The sequence below is a fragment of the Lycorma delicatula genome, chromosome 1, assembly GCF_047948215.1.
Source record: "Lycorma delicatula isolate Av1 chromosome 1, ASM4794821v1, whole genome shotgun sequence".
NCBI lineage: Eukaryota > Metazoa > Arthropoda > Insecta > Hemiptera > Fulgoridae > Lycorma > Lycorma delicatula.
In genome coordinates, this window is record NC_134455.1 from 137,866,311 (window position 1) to 137,888,249 (window position 21,939).

Sequence of the window (21,939 nt, forward strand, 5' to 3'; positions counted from 1 at the left end):
GACGACGACGACGACACCGAAGACTAAGATAAAATCGTACTTACCAAAAGAACCACCACCACCATCAACAACGAATAATATAGAAAAAGATTTGTTCAACTATAAAGGCAATCATTTGAAAACATTTTTATAATAAATCAAAAACTTTATGTAATGAATAAATATGTGTGGATATTTATTATTGGAGAAGATGACGAAGATGAAATCAAGAAGTATAATCATCCATTAGTAATAACGGATTGGTTAAGATTTTTACCTTCTGATTTTAAACAAATAAAAATTGTTTATCAAAGACCCACTAATGACGTGGTCATGGTAATAGATGCTTTGATTTACATGTTTGATATCAACACACTGCAAATCATACAAAGATATCCAAAACATATTTCGAGTTTAAGAATTTCTTCTACAAAATATATAAGATTCTACTAAAAATTACCTGTGCCGCTAAACACAACTTTTTAGGTTTGACTTAGAATAAGTTAGGATAAAATAGAATAACTCTCTATTATAGTGTGTATTCTAACTTTATATGTAGATTATTGCCATTAGAAAACGTATAAACAAAATTTATATTTGTATATATTTAAAAAAATTATTGAAGTAATATTAAAGATTTTCAGTTTTCTTCGATTTTTAGAATATGTAAAACAATTCAAATACAATATTTAAATATCAGTTTTTATAAACTATTGACACTGTCGACTTATAGTTTAAACTCAAAATTATTTCTAAATAATACATGTCTTTTTCTAATATTTTAAACGTAACAAAATTAAATGATTTTTTTGTACGTACTTTTAATAATCGATTTGTTTTTAGGTATAGTCAAAAAATGAAATGATGCTTGTTTCGGTTTAAAATTATAATACAACGGACTTAAGTTTACTAAATTTATATAAATAATTTATTAAAACATAGAAAACAATGCGGATCGGTAATCAAGATCCATCTGTAGTCCCCTTGCTCTAATTCTTTCCAAAAATACTTAATGAACGACGTTTATGAAACGTTCACATAAATAACTTTTCAAAATTTTAAGGAAGAAAAATATAATTTTGCAAACACTCCTACTTCCTATGAAACGATATTCTTTCTGTACGACTACGAGAATATTACACTTCAGGCGTCCAAAGGAACCCGAGAGGATCCCGTTTGAGTAAAACTCAAACATTTTAAACAGGAAGGGTAGGATTGTGATAACAGTTTTAGAGAAGTTGAAAAAATAACAATTTGATGTAGAAATATTTCGGGCTGCGACAATCCTAAGAAACATATTTTTAATTAATGTTTTTCACGTGCCATTCGAAAGCGGCTTACTGTACACCCCGACTTACAGTCTCGTGCGGAAAATAGATGGTTTTGAGGTAGGAAGTTTTGTAAAATTTCATTTTTCTATGCTAAACTGTTGAAACATTTTTAAGGGTAGCTATACTTGTTAACACCCGGTGGTATATTGATTATGAATTTGAAAAGAATCTTTTATCAATCACGATCAGAAATTTAACTATTTTATGTAAATAATTATAATGTGTCTCGATGTATTTTTACTTAAGGGACCAGAGAAGTTTTGTTTCTTAATGCGACACAAAAGATATATTTACATAATAATAAAAGGAATAAAATATAATTAAGTAAAACGATCACTAACTTAATCGGTGACTGAAATTGTTCCTCATTGTTTGGAGTAGAATCGTAGCTGAAAATAATAAAAAGAATTCGGTTAAAGTGGAAATCAGACAATGAACATAAATACATTGATATATTAATCAAGAGTTTTTGTAATTTTATTGTTTCTTCTTTGATCACTAATAGAGGTAAAATTTTATTTAAAATCACATAAAGCAGATAAAATTCTGAATACAATGAATATGATTTCATATGATAAATTTTATGTCAGTGGCCACCAACATCATCACAACTATAGAAGCTTCTCATTTTTAACCTTTTTATAAAAATATTTCTTACTTTTATTATTAATGTAACAAAAATTCAAAAACAAATATTTCTATAAGCATTAGAAAAAAAAGCCGAATAAATACACATTAGAACTAAAATCATCTGATATATAGGTTTGTATACCTATAGTAATCTCTGTTTCTGTTACACTTTCACGCAAAAATTACTCGACAGATTGATCTGAAATTCTGCATAAACATAGTTTTTATGACTACGTTGTTGTAATGAAATGCTTCACTGCTTCAAGAATGTGACCGTTTAAACGGCTAGCGGGAACTAACAGATTATGCTCCTTGCCGATATTTAAATTTACTATGGCCAAAATGAAATCGAAGACCGTTTACAGTATTTGAAATTAAATTTTTTACAAAAAACTGTGTCTGTCTTTTTCGATTTTTCTTCTAGTTACTGAGAAACTAGCTTTAAACCGGAGGCCTGCTGCACCTGCCTCCGGTTACTTGACTGACCACTCGTACCGTTGTACTTCCAGACTATAGATCGCAATAGGGTAGTCAAGCCTATGTAAAAAGCACAATCGCGCCACTCACATATAATATTGATCTATACCAGCAGAAGAGGCCAAATAACTGAAGATTGACAAAATGCAAGCAGAAATTAAATGCAGCCATAACAGAAGCTCCGCTAATGCGATGCAGGAAGCAAAAGCATAGGGAAATGAGAAAGGTACGATACTTAAGGAAATCAGGGAAGGATATTAATCCTCTATTAATCACAGAATTTGGCCATCAGTTCCTTGCTCCTGGGTCGGGAGGGTAATTGGTTTGCATGTCATTTCTCCCGCCACCACACCATTCGGTCGCCCTAAAGCAACACACCGAATTTCTGTGCCACAAACGGCTTCTGAACCTTGAATCAGTTTAGCGACCAGTGTCATATCTAGCTCAAAGCTAACCTAATTGCGTGACCAAAATAAACGTGGTGCAACACACCACTTGATTCGTGTCACACCGCACACTAGTTTTATATTTTTTAAATTGGTAAGCGCAGGCCGTCAACTACTAAAATATATACGACACTCAAAAAAATTAATTAAATAAGTCAAGACAGCAATTCGCTTCCACGCCTAGGTCGCTGAATGCCAGCAAGTATTTTTCCACCAATATTAAATCGCTTAGAGCCGTAATTGGCTTATGGTCAGCCATAATACTCGGGTAGTTTCCCACAGTAGCGAGAGAAGAATCTTTTCCTTAAAAAAACTACTGACGCCGGTTGAACAAAGCTACGGCATCATAGAACATACAATGTCCGACAATGCCGGTCACAAAATATTGAGTCGTTGCTAATGAGTAACCAATTTTCCCGTTGAGATCTAAGTTCCAGGGTGGCCAGAGATCTGCCCCTCATCAAGAGCTGGACAGTCAAACATCATGTGTTCGTTCGACTAGAACTCCCACAAACGCACAGCTGAAGGGCATCAGCTGCAAGGCAGAACCAAAACAAATATTGGTTCAAATTCGCGTGTTTGAAGAGCACCTGGTCATCCGCTGCCCTTAAAAACGATGAAGAGGCATATCATCCCCACAAGACTTTTTCAAATCTATACAAGGACTTTCCTTTAGCTGTAGTGTGCCGTACTTGGTGCCATGCATCCATCACGAAGCTAAAAAGCCAACTCCGCAAGCGGGATATGGGCAACTGTTCGAAATTTAGAACCGGTGTATTGTGATCATCGTTTCGCTCCCGAACAGGACAGGCTCAAAACCGCATCCCAAATACCTCGGCTTTTCTGCCTCTTCGTATCTTCCACATGGCCGCCCGAATTTTTACTATTAAATCGATTGGGAGAGCCTTTCCCAAAGGAGGCCTTTCTGCGTTGGCCACTTCTTAAATTCTAAATAAGTGCTCTCAATCTTTCCAAACTCTACGCCTAATCGGTCACAGCATAAGAGGCCATACTCTCGAAGACACCTCGGTACACCATATACAAATCACGGCCTGACAACCTTTAATAATTCCGAGCAATCCTACTAAGATAGAGCATCACAGAGATGGCGTCCGCCGCCACTTGTCTAATGTGGTTGCTAAAAACATCTCATAAAACAAAACACCTACGTACTTATAAACTTTAACTCGGGTGATTACGCAGCCTTTATGCTTTATATGAGGGGTATGACTATACAATAATTTGTCTCCACGCTAGAGAAGGATATATTTTGTCTTAGGCACAGATATCTTGAAATTTTGCATATCCATCCAGTTTTTCGCGAATGACCAAAACCCCTGCACTCGGTCTTCTAGCTGCAGTCAGGAATCATCATGTACTAACAGGAGAGAGTCATCGGCGAAAGCCTGGGCTGTGACCCCTTTTGGGAATGTCCGTCCCAGAAATTCGTGTATTAGCAGGTTCCACAGCAAGGGACCGAGAACGGAACGCTGTGGATTTCCCCTAGTGATACAGTTTTTTCACAGCCAGGTGCGCACCTCTAAACAAATCCGAACGGTTAGACAAATAGTTACGCACAACGGCCTGCAGGGATAAAAGAAAATTGCAGCCTTCAAATTCATAGAGAACAGACTTGTGAACAGGAGACTTGCTTGCTAAGAAATACGAGTAATTCCAGTGGCCAGTGTGAGCGAGCACAGGCTTATAAACGATGGGATCGTTTACAGAGGTAGTCTACAGATTCGGGTCACTATAGCCTAAGGGGCCTAGATGAGGACAGGCTACGGCGCGAGTGAGCAGCTGTCTTGCAAAGTTTGGAATGGCGCATGAAGCACAGGGAGGAAGTGGAATTGATGGCTGAACAATTCGGCAAGGCCATTAAGACTGGCTGCGATTGGGTCCATTAACAGGCTACCGTAGGGTAGCCTAAGTTAGCCACGGACCATTAGGTAGTGGCCAGTCCGCTGATCGGGGAGTGCCTGGACGCCGTCATGATCGCTGCTTCCGGGGAGCCGTCTGTTAAACGAAGGGGGAACCCGAGAAAAAGAGGTTTTCCTCTGACTTTAGCGTGTTTCGCCCAAGAATTAGGTCCGCTAAGACAAAATAGCAGCGTCGCTCCCTAACGGAGAATATCGTTGATACCGTGTGCTCTGAGGTTCTGCGGAACTACCAGCGCGCCCGTAATGTATATGTTCATGACATCAAGGAAGCCAAACTCAAGTTATGACAAGACTCCATTCGCGAGTTGCAGCGCAACCCCTGGCAGCTCGCAAAATCATGTTACCGGCCAAAACCATTGAATGTGCTGTCCAGTCTTCGATGCGAGTATGCTGGTCATGATCACACTTTAACATCTGTGGCGACGTACCACACGTTTACGATACACTATTTTCAGATGCACAGAGGGTAAAGCAATGGTCAGCGTTAGGACTGTGGCTATGTCCTTCCCTAGTGTACGGGCTGTGGATCCCGTTGGTGTAGACAGAGTAGTTTCTAGAATGTCACGATAAAGCCACCGAGGATTGACCAACTTGATCCGGATATATTCTACCATCTGCTGCCTGTTATAAGAGAGCCACTTTGCAGGCTGTTCTCGGGGTGCCTAAGCAGGGGCTGCTTCCTGACTTTTTGGAATGTGGCTTTTGTAAGGGTGCTCTTATAACCAGGAAAGGATCCTAGTGAGGTCGGGAGTTATCGACCTAACCGCCTCTTTTCGGTAATCGGCAAGTTGCTTGAAAGGCTGGTTGTAGAACGACTATGGAAAAGCACTGAGGTGAACTGTTTAAATTTAAATCAAGGCCAGTATGGCTTCACAAAAAGGGTTGGCGTTGAGGATTGCATGTTAATTGCTCTTGCCGAGGTGAAAATCGCCGACTGTAAATAAGTTTTGCAATTTTTATAGACATATAGGCAGCATTCCCATCCTTATGTGTGATTTTATGAGGATGATCTGGTAAAACATTTAATGATACGATCCCACATTAGGTACTTAAGGCTTTAGGTACGTTTCTACATTAAACTACAACAACGATAGCTGTTCTTCGGATGAAATGAACGTGTAGATTTTATAGAGTACGGAAACGAGATGGTGAATGAATGGTGAAACGCATTTGTTTTTCCAACGGTATGGTACGGATTCCTGAAGTACAAGTCCTGGTGAACTTTGAAGTGTTTCGTGATCGGTTAAACGCTCCAATCTAAACATTTTCTTACGAATATCAAGATTTTCTTAAGAAAAAATTTTTTTTTCAGATGACATCGTTTGGACCGACTATTCCAGTCGTTTCTCATACATTCCAACAATATTCACTCTTCAGGGGCAACTTCATCACCTTGGTTTATATCAACCGAAGCTTATAACGCGGTTTCTTTTTCCCATTTCGCTCTTCCTAACCAGTGTCATAGCATTTTTCGGATCTATTTTCTTGGCGATCATGAAGCTGAAACTCAAAGGCGTTGTTCTGATATTGCCGTTGTCAATTCCCTGCACACTAGCAGGTCTTCAGCAAATGCTTCACCAGAAAAACGGACTAATCCGTTCTTTAAAAACTGCGACAGATCAGTCGCCTACCGGCGATTACAAGTTCTCCATTCGTGGCATCCTCCATGACTGAGGCCAAGAAATTCGTAAATTAGAAATTTATAGTCGTAAACCATAAGTGCAGATATGTTCGACAATTTCAGAATACATCTTGAACTTAGGAAATATAATTTTCTGCAGCTGTAATTTCGATGGGACTGGCATAAATTCCACCTCTAGTCATCGATTCTTTGAAATCGGTTTGCACATCAAAACAGTTATCGCCACAAATTAAATCGTAATAGTTGTTCGGTTGTGCAACGATTAATTACTTTTTCAACGATTCTTAACGATATTTCTCTTCTTATTCGAAAACAAAATTTGATATAAATAAGCAAATTACCGCCATTAACCATGAGCCTCTGCACGTGTGTCATAATTTTAAAAAAAGACTTCACAGACGTTCTCCGAAGCACAGGTTTTAATAACCTTGAAAAAATATTTTCACGGGGAGATCAGCCGCTAATCAGCAACTCATTGAAAAACATCGTACAACAGTAATGTCGCAATTAACCTTATACATTACGTATTTGTTATATTGTCTTAGGTAGTTTCTAGATTTCAAGGAAATAGGTTACAATGAGCATTTCATTTTCAAATAATTTTTAATATATAATATTAAGATTTCTATGTAAACTTCAGCAGATTCTTTAATCGCCGACGTAATTTTTATGATTTTAGTCGTTACCATCTTTTTCAGATATCGATATCTACTTTAAATCGCAGAATTCCATAACACCGGCTACCTCAAACGTAACGTTAGCGCTGCGATCCGGTTTTTAGTTTTAGCCAGTGTGAGTTCAGTAGGGCAGTTCGGATGATACAAGGGAAATCGGTCTACATTTAATTATATGGAGTTCTTCTTTTGAGATTGATTATACTATCTTAAATAGTTCTCTTTTCAGTACTCCTGCTAAACCTTTTTCAACTTGAGCCTATTTCTAAATACGAATATTGTCATGAAAATTCGTTAGAACTTTGCCGGTAAGAGTCCGCAGAACTGGATGGCATGGCGAACTCAACGAACTACGTTTACATTTTTAAACCTATAAGTGAAATGGAAATGGGGAAAAAATAAGCATGAAAACATTTTATTTCAGTTCACTTAGATTTGTAATAAAGAATAATTTCAAAAAGTACTTAGAATTTTGTTAAACAACGTATTGTTGTTTACCGCGGCAACCGCGGTTCTATTTGATAACCGCGGTTCATCCTCCTCGAATATGTTACTTTTTTTTAAATGTGACTTTACGAATCGCGCCGCTAGACAGCAGTACTTGATAGTACTGCGCAGCTTAAAATAATAAAATTAATAGTAAATGTTGTTATGTAAATGAAAGTACTGAAGATGAAATTTTTTTCCCCCATCACTTCATTAAACAAAAATAAAAGTATTAGTTTACAAAAGATTATACTAGTTTTATTAAAAACGGAAAAAATTAAAGATAAACATCGAGGGTACTAAAGTAATAAGTGCAATATTACATCGCGAATCTTTGATTCGTGAAGGCCATTATGCCAGTTTTATTTTTTTAAAAACGGCTCGATTTCATTTATTAAACAACGAATAATCATAAGAATTGTATTATTTCTGTAAATGTGATATGTATTATATACAAATGAAATCGGGCTGTTAAGAGTTTTGTAACAAATGTTTTTTTTTTTTTTTTTTGCTTATTGTATGAAACGCTTAAACATCGTTTACTATCTTATTTTATATCTATGGTATGTTACATATATTTAACATGTATTTTTTTAAAATTCTAAATTAATAACAGATTTTAATAATTTAAATGTAGGTCTTACCTTTTTTGATATCAGTATCATTTTGTTAAAAACAATTTTATATATATTACAGACAGAAAGTTCTGATGAGCGGAAGAAATGGTAATAGCTGCGAGACTCAGACCGTACGGTTTACAATTTCATTATAATTTTTTTTTGTTAACATATACTTACTATTATATATTTATAATTTTACTTACCAAACTAAGTCATCGGGGTTTTCATTTTTACCGTTGTCTGTGTCTTCTCTGATAATAAAAAAAAAAAACACAAAATATTATGAATTTGTGACGATCTCATATTTAAATTTTATTTACACAATATCATAAATCATTATTTCAATGAAGATTTGCTCTTTTTTAATATTTTTATTTATAGTCGCATCAACAATTAGTCATCAAGATCTACGGGCATGTACCGGTAATCATGTAGTCTTGAACAGAGTCAGGCCAACCATTTCTGAGACGTGTGGTTTTTTAAAAACGTGTGGTATCCACGATCTAGTATTCAAATCCGAATGAAAGCGACTACCTTTATTAGTATTTGAAATTTAGAACTCTCGACTTCGAAATCAACTGATTTGCGACGACTAGTTTTAACGCTACACCGATCCGATGGGTTTGAGATAAACTTTTGTTTATTTAATACGATAAAAAAAGTTTGTAAAATATTCAATATAAATTGAATTCTAAATGAAAGGAATGTGCCTCTATAAGAAGATTGCAGAACGATATTTTTGTTAAGTTTTAAATCAAATTTTTAAACGATACCGTTCAGCAAATTCAGTATATTCAAAATTTCTTCAAAGCGGAAAATAATTTATTAGTTTTCTTATTTGTAATCCGACGAATACGCCTTCTTTTATCTCAGCGCCGTGAAACTGAAGTACTACCCGGTTGCAGTTCTCTGTTTTAAGAAATTTGTTCATAGAACCTAGCTTATCGTGTAACAATGGAAGAATACATTTTTTCAGGAATTATTATTTTTCAGTAATTATTTATTCACGACTTACTACATTTCTCTTTCTTGTGATCGGTTTCCTCTGTCTTTGAACGATGCTTTCGTATGCGATGACTTTTTTTATTCTTACTGTCAACTCGTAAGAGAAATTAGTAATTGTCTCAGATAATTTTTGTATACAAAAATAGGTGTTGTTGGAGCGATCCTCGGTCTTTGAACCGCACGACACGATACAAGATCCATAGGACCGACTGGTCCTAATAAGGAGCTGAAGAATTGTCCCGATAACCGAATTTATATCCAAAATAAATATTTCTTCTCTGAGACTATAAGGTTCCTTCGTCTCAACATTATTAAAAATCGTCCGAATGATCGATGCTACTTCGAGACGTTATTAGTATATGATAGCTAAGTAAAATGTAATATATTGTGTTATACATTACGGTAATATACTGTATTTCTTCGAATTTAAGACGCCCCTAAATTTAGTAGATAATCTCTGGAAAAAATAAAAATATCCAATAGAAATATTAAAATACGGTAAATTTACGTATTAATTACAGTAACTCATATAAGTATTTTTATAAGTTCATCCTATTTTTAAAAACGGATTACAACAATTTACTGATTAATCCAAATATGCAGTAAAACTCTTAACGTTATATTTTATATTATAGTACCTAAAATATAATGTAATTAGCTACGTACGTATTTAGCTTTAAAAGTACGGTATTTTACCATTAATCACAGTAATTTTTCGTGTCCCGTTAGCTTTCTATGTTTTTTCGAGTCGTCATAATAGAAGAATATACACTTGGAAAAAGCCAGGCGATACTGCAAGGTATCAGATAGATTATATCATGGTTAAGCAAAGATTTAGAAACCAACTCGTTGACTGCAAAACTTACCCTGGAGCAGACATTGATAGCGACCATAATTTGGTGATAATGAAATGTCGATTGGGGTTTAAAAACCTGAAGAAAAGGTATCAGATGAATCGGTGGAATTTAGAGAAGCTTGAGGAAGAGGAGGTAAAGAAGATTTTTGAGGAGAACATCGCAAGAGGTCTGAGTAAAAAATATAAAGTAGAAAATGTAGAAAAAGAATGGTAGAATGTTAAAAAGGAAATTCTTAAATCAGCAGAAGCAAACTTAGGCGGAATAAAGAGAACTGGTAGAAAACCTTGGGTTTCAGACGATATATTGCAGCTGATGGATGAACGTAGAAAATATAAGAATGCTAGTGATGAAGAAAGTAAAAGGAACTATCTGCAATTAAGAAATGCTATAAACAGGAAGTGCAAACTGGCGAAAGAAGAGTGGATTAAAGAAAAGTGTTCAGAAGTGGAAAGAGAAATGAACATTGGTAAAATAGACGGAGCATACAGGAAAGTTAAGGAAAATTTTGGTGTACATAAATTAAAATCTAATGTGTTAAACAAAGATGGTACACCAATATATTATACGAAAAGTAAAGTCGATAGATTGGTGGAATATATTGAAGAGTTATACGGAGGAAATGAATTAGAAGATGGTGTTATAGAGGAAGAAGAGGAAGTTGAGGAGGATGAAATGGGAGAAACAATACTGAAATCTGAATTTAAGAGAGCATTAAAAGATTTAAATGGCAGAAAGGCTCCTGGAATAGACGGAATACCTGTATAATTACTGCGCAGTGCAGGTGAGGAAGCGATTGATACAAAATATAAGGATATAACCGATATAAGGATATAAGGATATATACAAACTGGTGTGTAATATTTATGAAAAAGGGGAATTTCCGTCAGACTTCAAAAAAAGTGTTATAGTCATGATACCAAAGAAAGCAGGGGCAGATAAATGTGAAGAATACAGATCAATTAGTTTAACTAGTCATGCATCAAAAATCTTAACTAGAATTCTATACAGAAGAATTGAGAGGAGAGTGGAAGAAGTGTTAGGAGAAGACCAAGTTGGTTTCAGGAAAAGTATAGGGACAAGGGAAGCAATTTTAGGCCTCAGATTAATAGTAGAAGGAAGATTAAAGAAAAACAAACCAACATACTTGGCGTTTATAGACCTAGAAAAGGCATTCGATAACGTAGACTGGAATACAAAGTTCAGCATTTAAAAAAAATTAGGGTTCAAATACAGAGATAGAAGAACAATTGCTAACATGTACAGGAACCAAATAGCAACAGTAACAATTGAAGAACATAAGAAAGAAGCCCCATAATAAGAATGGGAGTCCGACAAGGATGTTTCCTATCCCCGTTCCTTTTTAATCTTTACATGGAACTAGCAGTTAATGATGTTAAAGAACAATTTAGATTCGGAGTAACAGTACAAGGTGAAAAGATAAAGATGCTACGATTTGCTGATGATGTAGTAATTCTAGCCGAGAGTAAAAAGGATTTAGAAGAAACAATGAACGGCTTAGATGAAGTCCTACGCAAGAACTATCGCATGAGAATAAACAAGAACAAAACAAAAGTAATGAAATGTAGTAGAAATAACAAAGATGGGCCACTGAATATGAAAATAAGAGGAGAAAAGATTATGGAGGTAGAAGAATTTTGTTGATTTGAGTGCTGATTTGAGTGTCGGTTTGGATAAAAGGAAACATTCAAATCGTGTATTTTTTATTGATTTATGAATTTAACGATGTAGAGTATTTCGCCGAATTTTAAAACTGTATTACTTGCTGAAATTAAATCTAATCCCCTCGCTTTGTCCGGTAGCGTATTTGGGAAAAACAACAAACTTATTCAATTACTTAATTTTAATTTCTATTTCAGACATTAATATATCTACATTAAAAAGATAAATAATCCAAACTAATACTTTATAAACATTATTCCATCGGCTTTTATCTGAGCTGATGAAATTTACATTATTTTTTATGAATTTTTAGTTTTGTCGTTTCGTTTTTGCGATAATCGATTTAATTTCTTGTATTTTATTTTCTACATACGTCGAAATGGTAGCTTTCAAGAAATCTTCTGTAACGCGGCTATTTAACTCATTATCCGTATATGTATTAACTTTTGTTTTAACCATCGCAATTGCATGTTTCATAAACATTCTAGTTTCTTCAGTGAACGGCAATTTTTGCAGCACCTATATGCTTTTCGATATAATCATCGTACTCATTCAAACTCCCCAAACCGACAAATTATTCGCTAAGATGGTTATTTATTCGTTAACATATTTATGGCTCGTTTAAAATTCACCATCATCACGTGGATCAGATACATTACACAACCGATGTCTTTTCGTATCATAATTTCCGTCATCGGTCACTGAAAAACCGATCCCCGGAGGACTTCTTGCCCCCTTTCCACTTTTCTTACTGCAGCCTAGTATAAAACGTGATATTGTGTCCATTATGAAAAACCAAAAACAAAAACAGATACTGTATCCAAATTCGACGTTTTTCAATTTGTTGATTATAGATATGATTTCATTTGAAACAGCCGGTTTCCAGTATCTTATTTACCCACAAGCGTATACAATATATCGATCAGTTCGTTTGGATCGTCCCAATACTTATAGATTGGATTGTGTGTTAATTGCGCGTGCAGTAGTCCGCTAACGGTAAACGATGGCGACGGCATTTTTTATGGTGAAACAGATCTATAGGTCATTTTCGGAAGAAAAAGCTTTTTAATCACTTCGTTATATTTGAAGGATTTATTTGTTTCTCCTGCACGCCATCTGTCAAGTGTACACCAGTATGGCGTAACATTTTACTATAAGTTTATATATCTACTGCGTTAACTATTACCCCCCCCTCCTTTTACTAAATCGACCGATTGTATTTATAATTTGTATGTAACTGATACTTGTGTACATTCCCTATTATTGTTTTTCGTTGTAATGTACTTTTAACTTTAATTTTCTGTTCGTACAACTGAGGAAGGTACTGCGCACCGAAACAGCTGTTGTGATATATTAAATAAGTTTTTTGTGAAAATCAAATAATATATTATGTTTCTCTTGCTAAACTAATATACAATTTCACCCGTGCCAGCCGTATGAAATGTAACGCTATGAGTGGCCAGTCGCATGTCACTCACAATTGACCCGTATCAAACGATACGGGAATAAGATTAATGCAGCAGTACCGTTTTCTTTCTATAATACATCTTTTTTATAATTTTTGTATGTATATATTTTCCACTAGTAAGCGCTTATTTCCGTGTCACCTCTCTAAACGATCTAAGTCGTTTCCGCAAATCTGTCTACGTTAATGAACTTTCTTTAAATTTAACGAGAAGGATCGGTAAATTATGTTTCCGAACGAGCGACCGATGTAAATTTAATACACGATACTCAAGGAAAAAGTACTGAGCATAAATAATTTCATAAAAAGATAACTTACACGTCTTCCAAATTTTCTTTATTTATACTTTTATTTTCTCAGACGTTACGAAAATAAAAAAATAAGACATTAAAACGAAACAGAAATAATATACTTATTAAATTGTTTACATTTATTATTCGATTATTAATCATCGACAAACATTTCTTTGTCATTTTCCATATGTCGACTAAAATGGAAAATATTAAATACGTCAATTATTATTTCAGACCGATATTGTGCAAACCAGATGTTTAAACATTTTCTACATCTTCTATTTTATTTATTGTATATGATAATCTAAAAAAATAAAATAATAATAATTCCAATTCGTTCTGAATATAGATTTTATAAAACTTGTCTACTCCATCAACAATATTTTTTCATGTACTTATTTTTTCTTGAAATAAAATTAACTTTTTTTTATTCAAAAGTGAAACGATTCAGAAAAAACAAAACCATAATCAAACAATGCATTACATAAACTTTAATTTAAATCAAATACAATATACCTTATTTTAAATAAAATGTAAATTGTTAAGTATTACAACATTAAATCACAACGCGCGGAAGCGAATGAACCGGGCAATACTTATCAAATTACATGAAGTCGTGTAGAACAAAAGAAATTTTGTTCTACATATTTTTTTTAATCTGTCTTTCTGAAAGTAAAAGGGGAAATTCAGAGATACATATGAAAGATTTTAGGAAACTTGTAAATATTCAAATCAACAAAACTTATTTAAAAATGTACATATCACTCCCATATATATATATATATATATATATATATATATATATATATATATATATATATATATATATATATATAAAATAAATAATGAAATGAAATTAGTAAACCGTATTAAAATGTCTAAAGAAATATTAAAAATTGAAAAACACGACTGCCAAAAGAGAAACATTGCTGACAAAGGCTATTATTTAATATAGAACAATTAAAGAGCGTGCGGGTAAAAATTTTGTATATAGTATTAACTTTTTTCAGATTTTTTAAATTGATTTAAAAATACATATATTTTTATTTATTTATTTATAAATATATAAAATATATTTATTTAATAAAACGTTTTTATTAAATATTTATTTATTTATTTTTTTTTTAGACTTTTTTTCTATGTTGACTATATGTAATACTACCTACCTGTAGACTCACCCTGTTCACTGTATTTGAGCCCGGGAAAGGCATTTAGTCAACCAACGCCTCTCCCTACAATTGACGTCAACCCTTGTCTGGCTTTCTTCTTGTTTATTTGTTATTAACGCTTAACTTATCTTTCCATTTTATCGATTTATTTCCTACTTTCATTAAATTGAGGTTCTTGAAAAAGGACATCCGCTTGGTCGATAATCTGTTCATTTATGATCGTTTTATAGTTACTTTTTAATTTGAGTATTTCTAAATTTTCTAAAACGTTCATTCTTCTTCCTTAACGCATTTGTGAATCAGTTTCGTTGATTATTCCGTTTTCATCGGGGTATGTCCTTTTTTTAAATGCGTTGCGTAATTAGAATCATTTATTTATTTTTAAAAGATATCACGCGTTCGTTACATCTTAATTTTAATTTTAAAATACGTAGAAACTACAGCAATCTTAGCGAAAAAGATAGTAGTAATTATTATGTTAACAACAATAACGATATCAAAATATACAAATTTTATAGCCTAAGACTCATTTAATAAGTACTTCAATGCGAGGTCATACATCTATATCGGTTCAGCGGTTGAGCTGCTACGATGGAAGAGACACATATACATGCACCCTAAATATATTACACTTTTTTTCGGGCAGTCGTGTATTTTCTCTTTAAAAGACAAAGTCAAAAGAAAATGAATACTGTTCCCGATCGTCAGCAGTTAAACTTTAAAATTTTTATTTATAGGCTTTCAAAACACCAACTGTCTGAAATTACCGTTATGAGCCGGAACCCAGATTTAATCTGAACCCTTATAAGAACATCGGTTTCGTGTCTACTTTGAAATTATGTTAACGTAAAACAGCTAAAACAGTCTATCTCTCGTCGGTAGTTGTACATTTTTTTGAAAAAGTACTAATTTCTGCATGATTTTTTTAAACGACGTAAACATTTCCGCAACCGATCTGACGTTGCGACCTTTCATTTACTTTAATAAGGCGAACGGATCGGAGGCGAAGTATATCTGTTTTGCCGAAGAACACTTGACAGATATTTTCCAATACACACCGAAGTATTATTTGCATAAATATACAAATTGTTAAATACTCTGAAAATTCAAGTACTTACATATGAGCCTCATTATTTTTTCCATTGTTTTCTTTTTGGCAAACACCGCTGAAAAATAAAAAAAAATTAAACAGTTAGAAACATGAAATTATTAATTTAACTGTATACGCTTACTAACATAAACGATTATAAAAACTATTTTTTTTCAGTTACTTAACACGATTTTATGTCAATTAAAATAATAAAAAAAACAAAAAAAAAAAACGGAAAATACTTTCTATTACATGGATAATGCACCTATAAGATCCATACAGAGCGGTATTGTACGACCTATCACTAGTAAACTGATTACAAATAAGTAGCAGCTACACATTTATAAAAGAAGAGAGAGGTTGAAATAAAAACTTTTCGTAAAACTATTTATTTTATATGTTACGTGTAAGTATAATGGTATAGACAATGACATCGGTAACGCTCATCACCCTCCAATGTAAATCCATCTCACGTTCCATCCACGTCAGGAGAGCAAAGTATAATAGCTTTGTATTGTAAAAATATCTAACTCCAAGTCATGTACGTGGCTCATTCGGTCGAATGTATCGTACAGCCCTTCAGATTCGCGTGAAAATAAATAGAAGTCCGGTTTGTTTACCGTTGCCGGTCGATAGGCTTATGGCTGAATATATCGCATTTACCGGAGTAGACGCGTAAACCGAGAAGGCTACGAGTAGCCTTGCAGTTTTAAATTCATAGTGGATCGCAGTCTATGACGATTTACTATCTCAGGCATCGTAAATAGATAGCCTGGAATATTCGGTCCGGGAGGTAGGAGAAAAAGATTTTAATACAGTTTATGGATATTTGTAAGCTAAATACTTCTCCCTCGGTTGTACAGGACGCTGTGGGCAACCGTATTTCTTCAGAAACTACCTATTTGACGCTCCAGCGGTGAAGAAAAGGAAAAGCATCGAAAATGTGGTCTTCACTTTTGAAACATAATAACGGTGAGCGTTTGAAGTTTGAAGACAAATCCTATTGGTTTTTGCCTACAAATGCAGCGACGTTTTTGCTGTATTACCAGTGAGTCAAAATGAAGATAGCAAATAATGTTTTAATTAAACTGTCAACGATAATCAAGCTATTACGTTTATTCAGACAAACATTTGACAAGACGAATACTATCGTTGAGCTGAATCGAACACGTAATTATTCCAAATGCGTAGTTGTGTGTCTTGGTAAATTACACAGATTAGGGGAACGTCAAGAACACTTTTTTGCAAATTGTTAGAGCGCGTCAACATTTGAATATGCGATGAATTGATTTCCTCTTCCTCTTAAGCTATAATTTGTAATTAACCGAAATTGCCGGAAAGAGTAGGAGATAAAATTCATGGACTTTATTTTAGAGCAAATATTCCTTCGCCGAGACAGATGTTTTAAATGTCCATTTTTTGTATTTATTTAAAATAAATGATTATATGAAGATCACAGACAACTCCAAATAAGTAAATGAGCTATCTGCTACGTATGTATTCAATTCATATTTAATGTATTCAAAAATTTAGAATGCATAAAGGCGTATCAGTGTGATACATTTCTTGGCAATACGGCTAATTATAGTAGGAGGTGATGCTATTAAGAAACAAAATAAAGAAAATACAATAGTAAAAGTAAGTTAAATTCCATATTCACAAAACTAATTTTACGGAATTTATTTACAGCTAGGTTTCACCGATCTTTTTTGTGCGGCATTATAAAATACGTAATTTTATGTTTTACCATTACTTTAAACTGCTGTTTTCTCTCGCTGAAAGCTTAAAAAAATATATATTACATAAAACGCTAATCAAATATTAAATTTAAAAATATCAAATACTATGCAGTTTCTTAAAATTATTTGTTTAATTTCTGCAGTTATCCGAACGTAATATCGTTATATCTTTTCCTTTACTTCAAAGTGAAGAATCGATTATTGAAGTATATACGATTAATGGTAGCATACCTGATGTTTATTTTATTTAATATAACAAAAGAATAAAAATTATTAGGCATATGTAATTTCAGAAGAGTGAAACTTTCCTTAAATTATTAATCTGTTTTTTTTCTTTTTCGTTCAGGGATTCGAAATTGCTGATATATATTAAGTAAAATGTTAAACAAAGAATCAAGTTAAATATTCTATGCAATAAATTAAGTACAATAAATATCGTAAATAATTATTCGAATGATTCTCTCACTTATACAATCAGTACTTTGAAAACTAATGTAAAAAAATGTAAAGATTAATTACAAAAAAAAATTTACTAGCATCCAAAAGGAATTTATAAATGTACAGTTAACACTATAGATTTTATTGGATGTAGTTATGACTAAGGCCCGAACTCTTTTCCTTAAATATCCATCAAATAGGGTGGTTTACGGAATCAAAAATGTCACATTTCACTTACTAAACTTTTATTATTTTTTTTCTTATGTAGATCGCTATAGGGAACATGAAAGGATCGATGCCATCGCATACACCGACAAGAAGGTAAGTGAAGCGTACACCGTACTGACCTCATAAATCCTAAGTTAACTTTTGACTAATTAAGCACTTAAACGAGTCCCTTAGCTATCCAGGTAACTACTCAGTACTCATACCCCTTCGGTAATTCTCTGCACCACTACAACCTAAGCCAGCATTCTCCTATTTGCCTTTACCAAACTTTTTTAGTTCACAGGTCTAGAAAAATATAGTATTTTGGTTTACTAACTGTTACCTACAGAGTATACGTACTAGTAAGTTTTGCACTTCAACAACTATAGTCGGAAAAACCCCGAGCCAACAGAACCAAATTTAGTCAGTTTTTTCTTAAATGCGTCAGAAATTTAATGTTATAATAGTTGGAGAAACTCACATGGGTGACAGCTATCTTTCACATGAAGGAAATACATAGGTATCCTTCACAAAATTTATTCCACCTAACCTATCAACAGCCAAAACCTTGCGTCCTTGATTCAATCCATCTGCTTTCAAGGAAGTTAGCGTATTCTACACACGGAAACAAAGAGATCAATTACTTTAGTTGCTGCTATGAATGAGACTGCATATTATGTTACAGTTCTGTAACTACCAAAAATAGACAAGAGACAACTCCGGGCTCACAATAAAACAATCTATAAAATTTTTTTCTTAAAAAATTAAACTTAAAATCAGAAAATTGCAAAAAATTGTGGTTCCTGTAGACAGACTGGTTCAACATATAGCATAACGGCCCAGCATTCTCTTTATATAGAACGTGGGTTTTCAAAACAGAACTCCCAATTGGATGGACAATCCTAGTATGCCATAGAAGGAGTTGCACACCTTCTGTGCCACTTATTATAAGCGCTCTCTAAATCAAAGATTCTCATCGAGGGAGTATACGTGTGAATCGGATAAAATTATATGAGAAGTCCCAACATCGGGACCCGACCTTGTCGAATATCGATTAACCGGTTTTCTACTACTATAAACTACCCATGGAATTTTTTTATACTTATTCAATAATAAAAAATGGTCAGGAGTTTCTTTTTAATGAACTATTACTAATAAAATATTCGGTCTTATGCCTGCGATATTTAGCAGTTAATACACTCATTAGATCAGTGTCACACTCATGTTGGGCGTTCCACTTGTGTCGATAAATGGCTGCTTCATCGCAGTAAATTCCCGAGTTCACAGAATAAAAACCTTCTATTGGCAAGTATAATTTTGGGAAAAAAAGTGTCTGAGCCATCAACCATTACGTCTTTAGTCAATTTTCCTACTAAAGTAAGAGGACCGATCCTAGCCCATCAGTCAACTACCCGAAGCCTACAGTAAGTATCTCCAAGTATTAGAGGAAATCCTCTTTTCTATGAAACAAACTGTCCCTTTTGAAAGAACTAAATAAAGCTAAAGACTAAACTATACAAACTTATTGTTAGTCAAAATCTATTACTAGATGAAATCACTAGTCATGAACGCGAGAGCAATCACCGACTACAAACCAGATAGAAATCTTACTGGGCATTTAATAAAATAGAACTCAATGCTGGTACCACGGAACTACTTCCTACCATTGTTGGTGTCAGCAAATGTACCTAACTCACCGGCAGTATTGAAAACCTCCAAATTGTGTCGTGCAATGAAATCTACTGATAATTAATCTCTGCCATCTGTGGTGATCCAACTGTCCCAGCAAAGTGATTTTGCGTTACCATCTACATCTACCAAGATCGTACATACTCCGCTATCTAAAATATCTTGTACCATATTTTCAAATATTTCTCACTGGCGTTCTTAAATTGAAAGTAAAATCTAATAGTAATCTCTCTAGAACCATTGACAACGACAATGATTCATGTTAGACACACCTATGCATCGTAGGAAGAAACAGTCTAATGGATTTTTGCTCACAATACTGGACTGCTATTACTAGTACGAATGTTAAATATATTGCATACTCTAAAACCTGGGAGGGTTCCCTTGATTACATGTGAGTACTCCAGTAGTACGTCATTGATGGTTCGCTGTTCAGTAACTTCTTCTAACTCAGCCTGACTTCATAGCCACATTCAGCATTCAACTGACCACATCTAGCAATCTAAAAAATTGTAATACACTTTACCGGAGGGATAGATAACAATCACAGTCCTTGCTATCACCGGGATGCCTATTCTCCCTGTGCAACCTGTTGCAGTTCATGCAGATGGGATCCTCAGGCTATTTTTGTAAAGACTATTTTATGAGGCCTGAATATTCTGTCACTTTTTACCCGTTACTGGATTGATTATATGATTGTAAAAGTACAGGGATATAATCATATAGAGCGACCGTCGCTCTTAAATGAGCACAAACGGAACTAAAATTTCCCTTTGTCAAGGTAAATATGACCAGAAATAGTTACCGCCGTTTAAACTCGCTAACTGGTCGTAATCCGAACTCCATGGAGTGAAGATCTACACGGAAGGCCAACCTTGTAGCGATTCCGGTAGCTACATCACCTCTTCAGTTCTTAACATTGATGAGCTTTACCATAGGTCCTCTCATTGGCGCTCAGACACTGATTACACATCGCAGTTATCACCTACGTCTCTCTCAGGATACCATTAATGAAAATGCTTCCGTAGACATTTCTACCTTCGACTCTTGGACGATGTGCAAGAAACCAGAACTGAATTTCTGAAATCGAAGAACAGAAAAACAGTAATTTTCTGTGTTTCATAGCCCTGACAATTGTTAACCATATTTATGGAAGCGCAAAACACGCGCCTCGCTGTATTTAATCAAATGAAACTACATTTTTCTTACTTAATTCCTTATTAAACTGCTCAAAATCAAGTTTATTTGATTCTTGACTCTTAATTAGGACAAAGGGCTTCAATCTCTACACATCTGAAACGAAGCAGCAACGAATTTTGGACCAACAACTGCCCCCAAGGTAAATTGAATTTAAATTATCATAAAAACATACTAAAACAAAATTAATTAGAATTCACTTCCATAAATAACGATATATTCCAAGGAAATTCTTCTTTTAATTTATTTATTCAAATAAACTTAACCCAGGTCTGAACTGCTTTTGGAAATGAGATCAATGTCTTCAATCTTCCTCATCAAAGCTCCATCCTAGAGTTCCCTAACCATGAAATTAGAACTTACCGCTATTCATCCTTCCACCAAAACTCTATCGTAAAATAAAATCATAAAGATGTAATTCACGAAATCTCACCAAGACTCGATTAAAAAACGCCTACATTCGAGCAATAAGTATCCAACCGTGTCTCTACTACCCGTTCCTAAGGAAGCTAGCAACTACAAACAATGTTCTTTGAGTCTTCCAGTTAACTGGAAGATTTAATAAAGAATCATCTCTTTCAAATTCTGTAAACATTTTGAAACATTCAGCTTCTACCAGGAACAAACATAATGGACATGTACCACACTGTCCTCGAATCTACAGTTTGTGCAGATCCAAATCAACCAAACCAAACTTATTAAACTTTTCTTAAAAGCAGCGTCCAGACAAGAATCGAGTTCAAAATATATAGAAGAAACCCAGATAGCAACTCGCAAACCAATAATATTTGAGAAAATATCATGCGTATAACGGCTGCCACAAGACTCTTTCTTCCAAATTTACCAAGATTCTAAATCTTAACTTGCAATTTTTCGACTTCACGC

The 21,939-nt window shown here is 34.2% G+C and overlaps 1 protein-coding gene across 3 annotated transcripts in view; it reads right to left on the minus strand.

Annotated features, from left to right (window-relative positions):
* LOC142322956 (uncharacterized) overlaps window positions 1–21,939 on the minus strand; it is a 204,600-nt gene that overhangs the window by 44,232 nt on the left and 138,429 nt on the right. For all 3 annotated transcript variants that reach the window (XM_075362068.1, XM_075362061.1, XM_075362052.1), the window contains 3 exons: window positions 15,813–15,860; window positions 8,429–8,476; window positions 1,652–1,699 (listed from right to left, as the gene is read on the minus strand). In XM_075362068.1, the coding sequence (XP_075218183.1) occupies window positions 1,652–1,699; window positions 8,429–8,476; window positions 15,813–15,860 (144 nt within the window). The remainder of the gene's footprint in view (window positions 1–1,651; window positions 1,700–8,428; window positions 8,477–15,812; window positions 15,861–21,939) is intronic.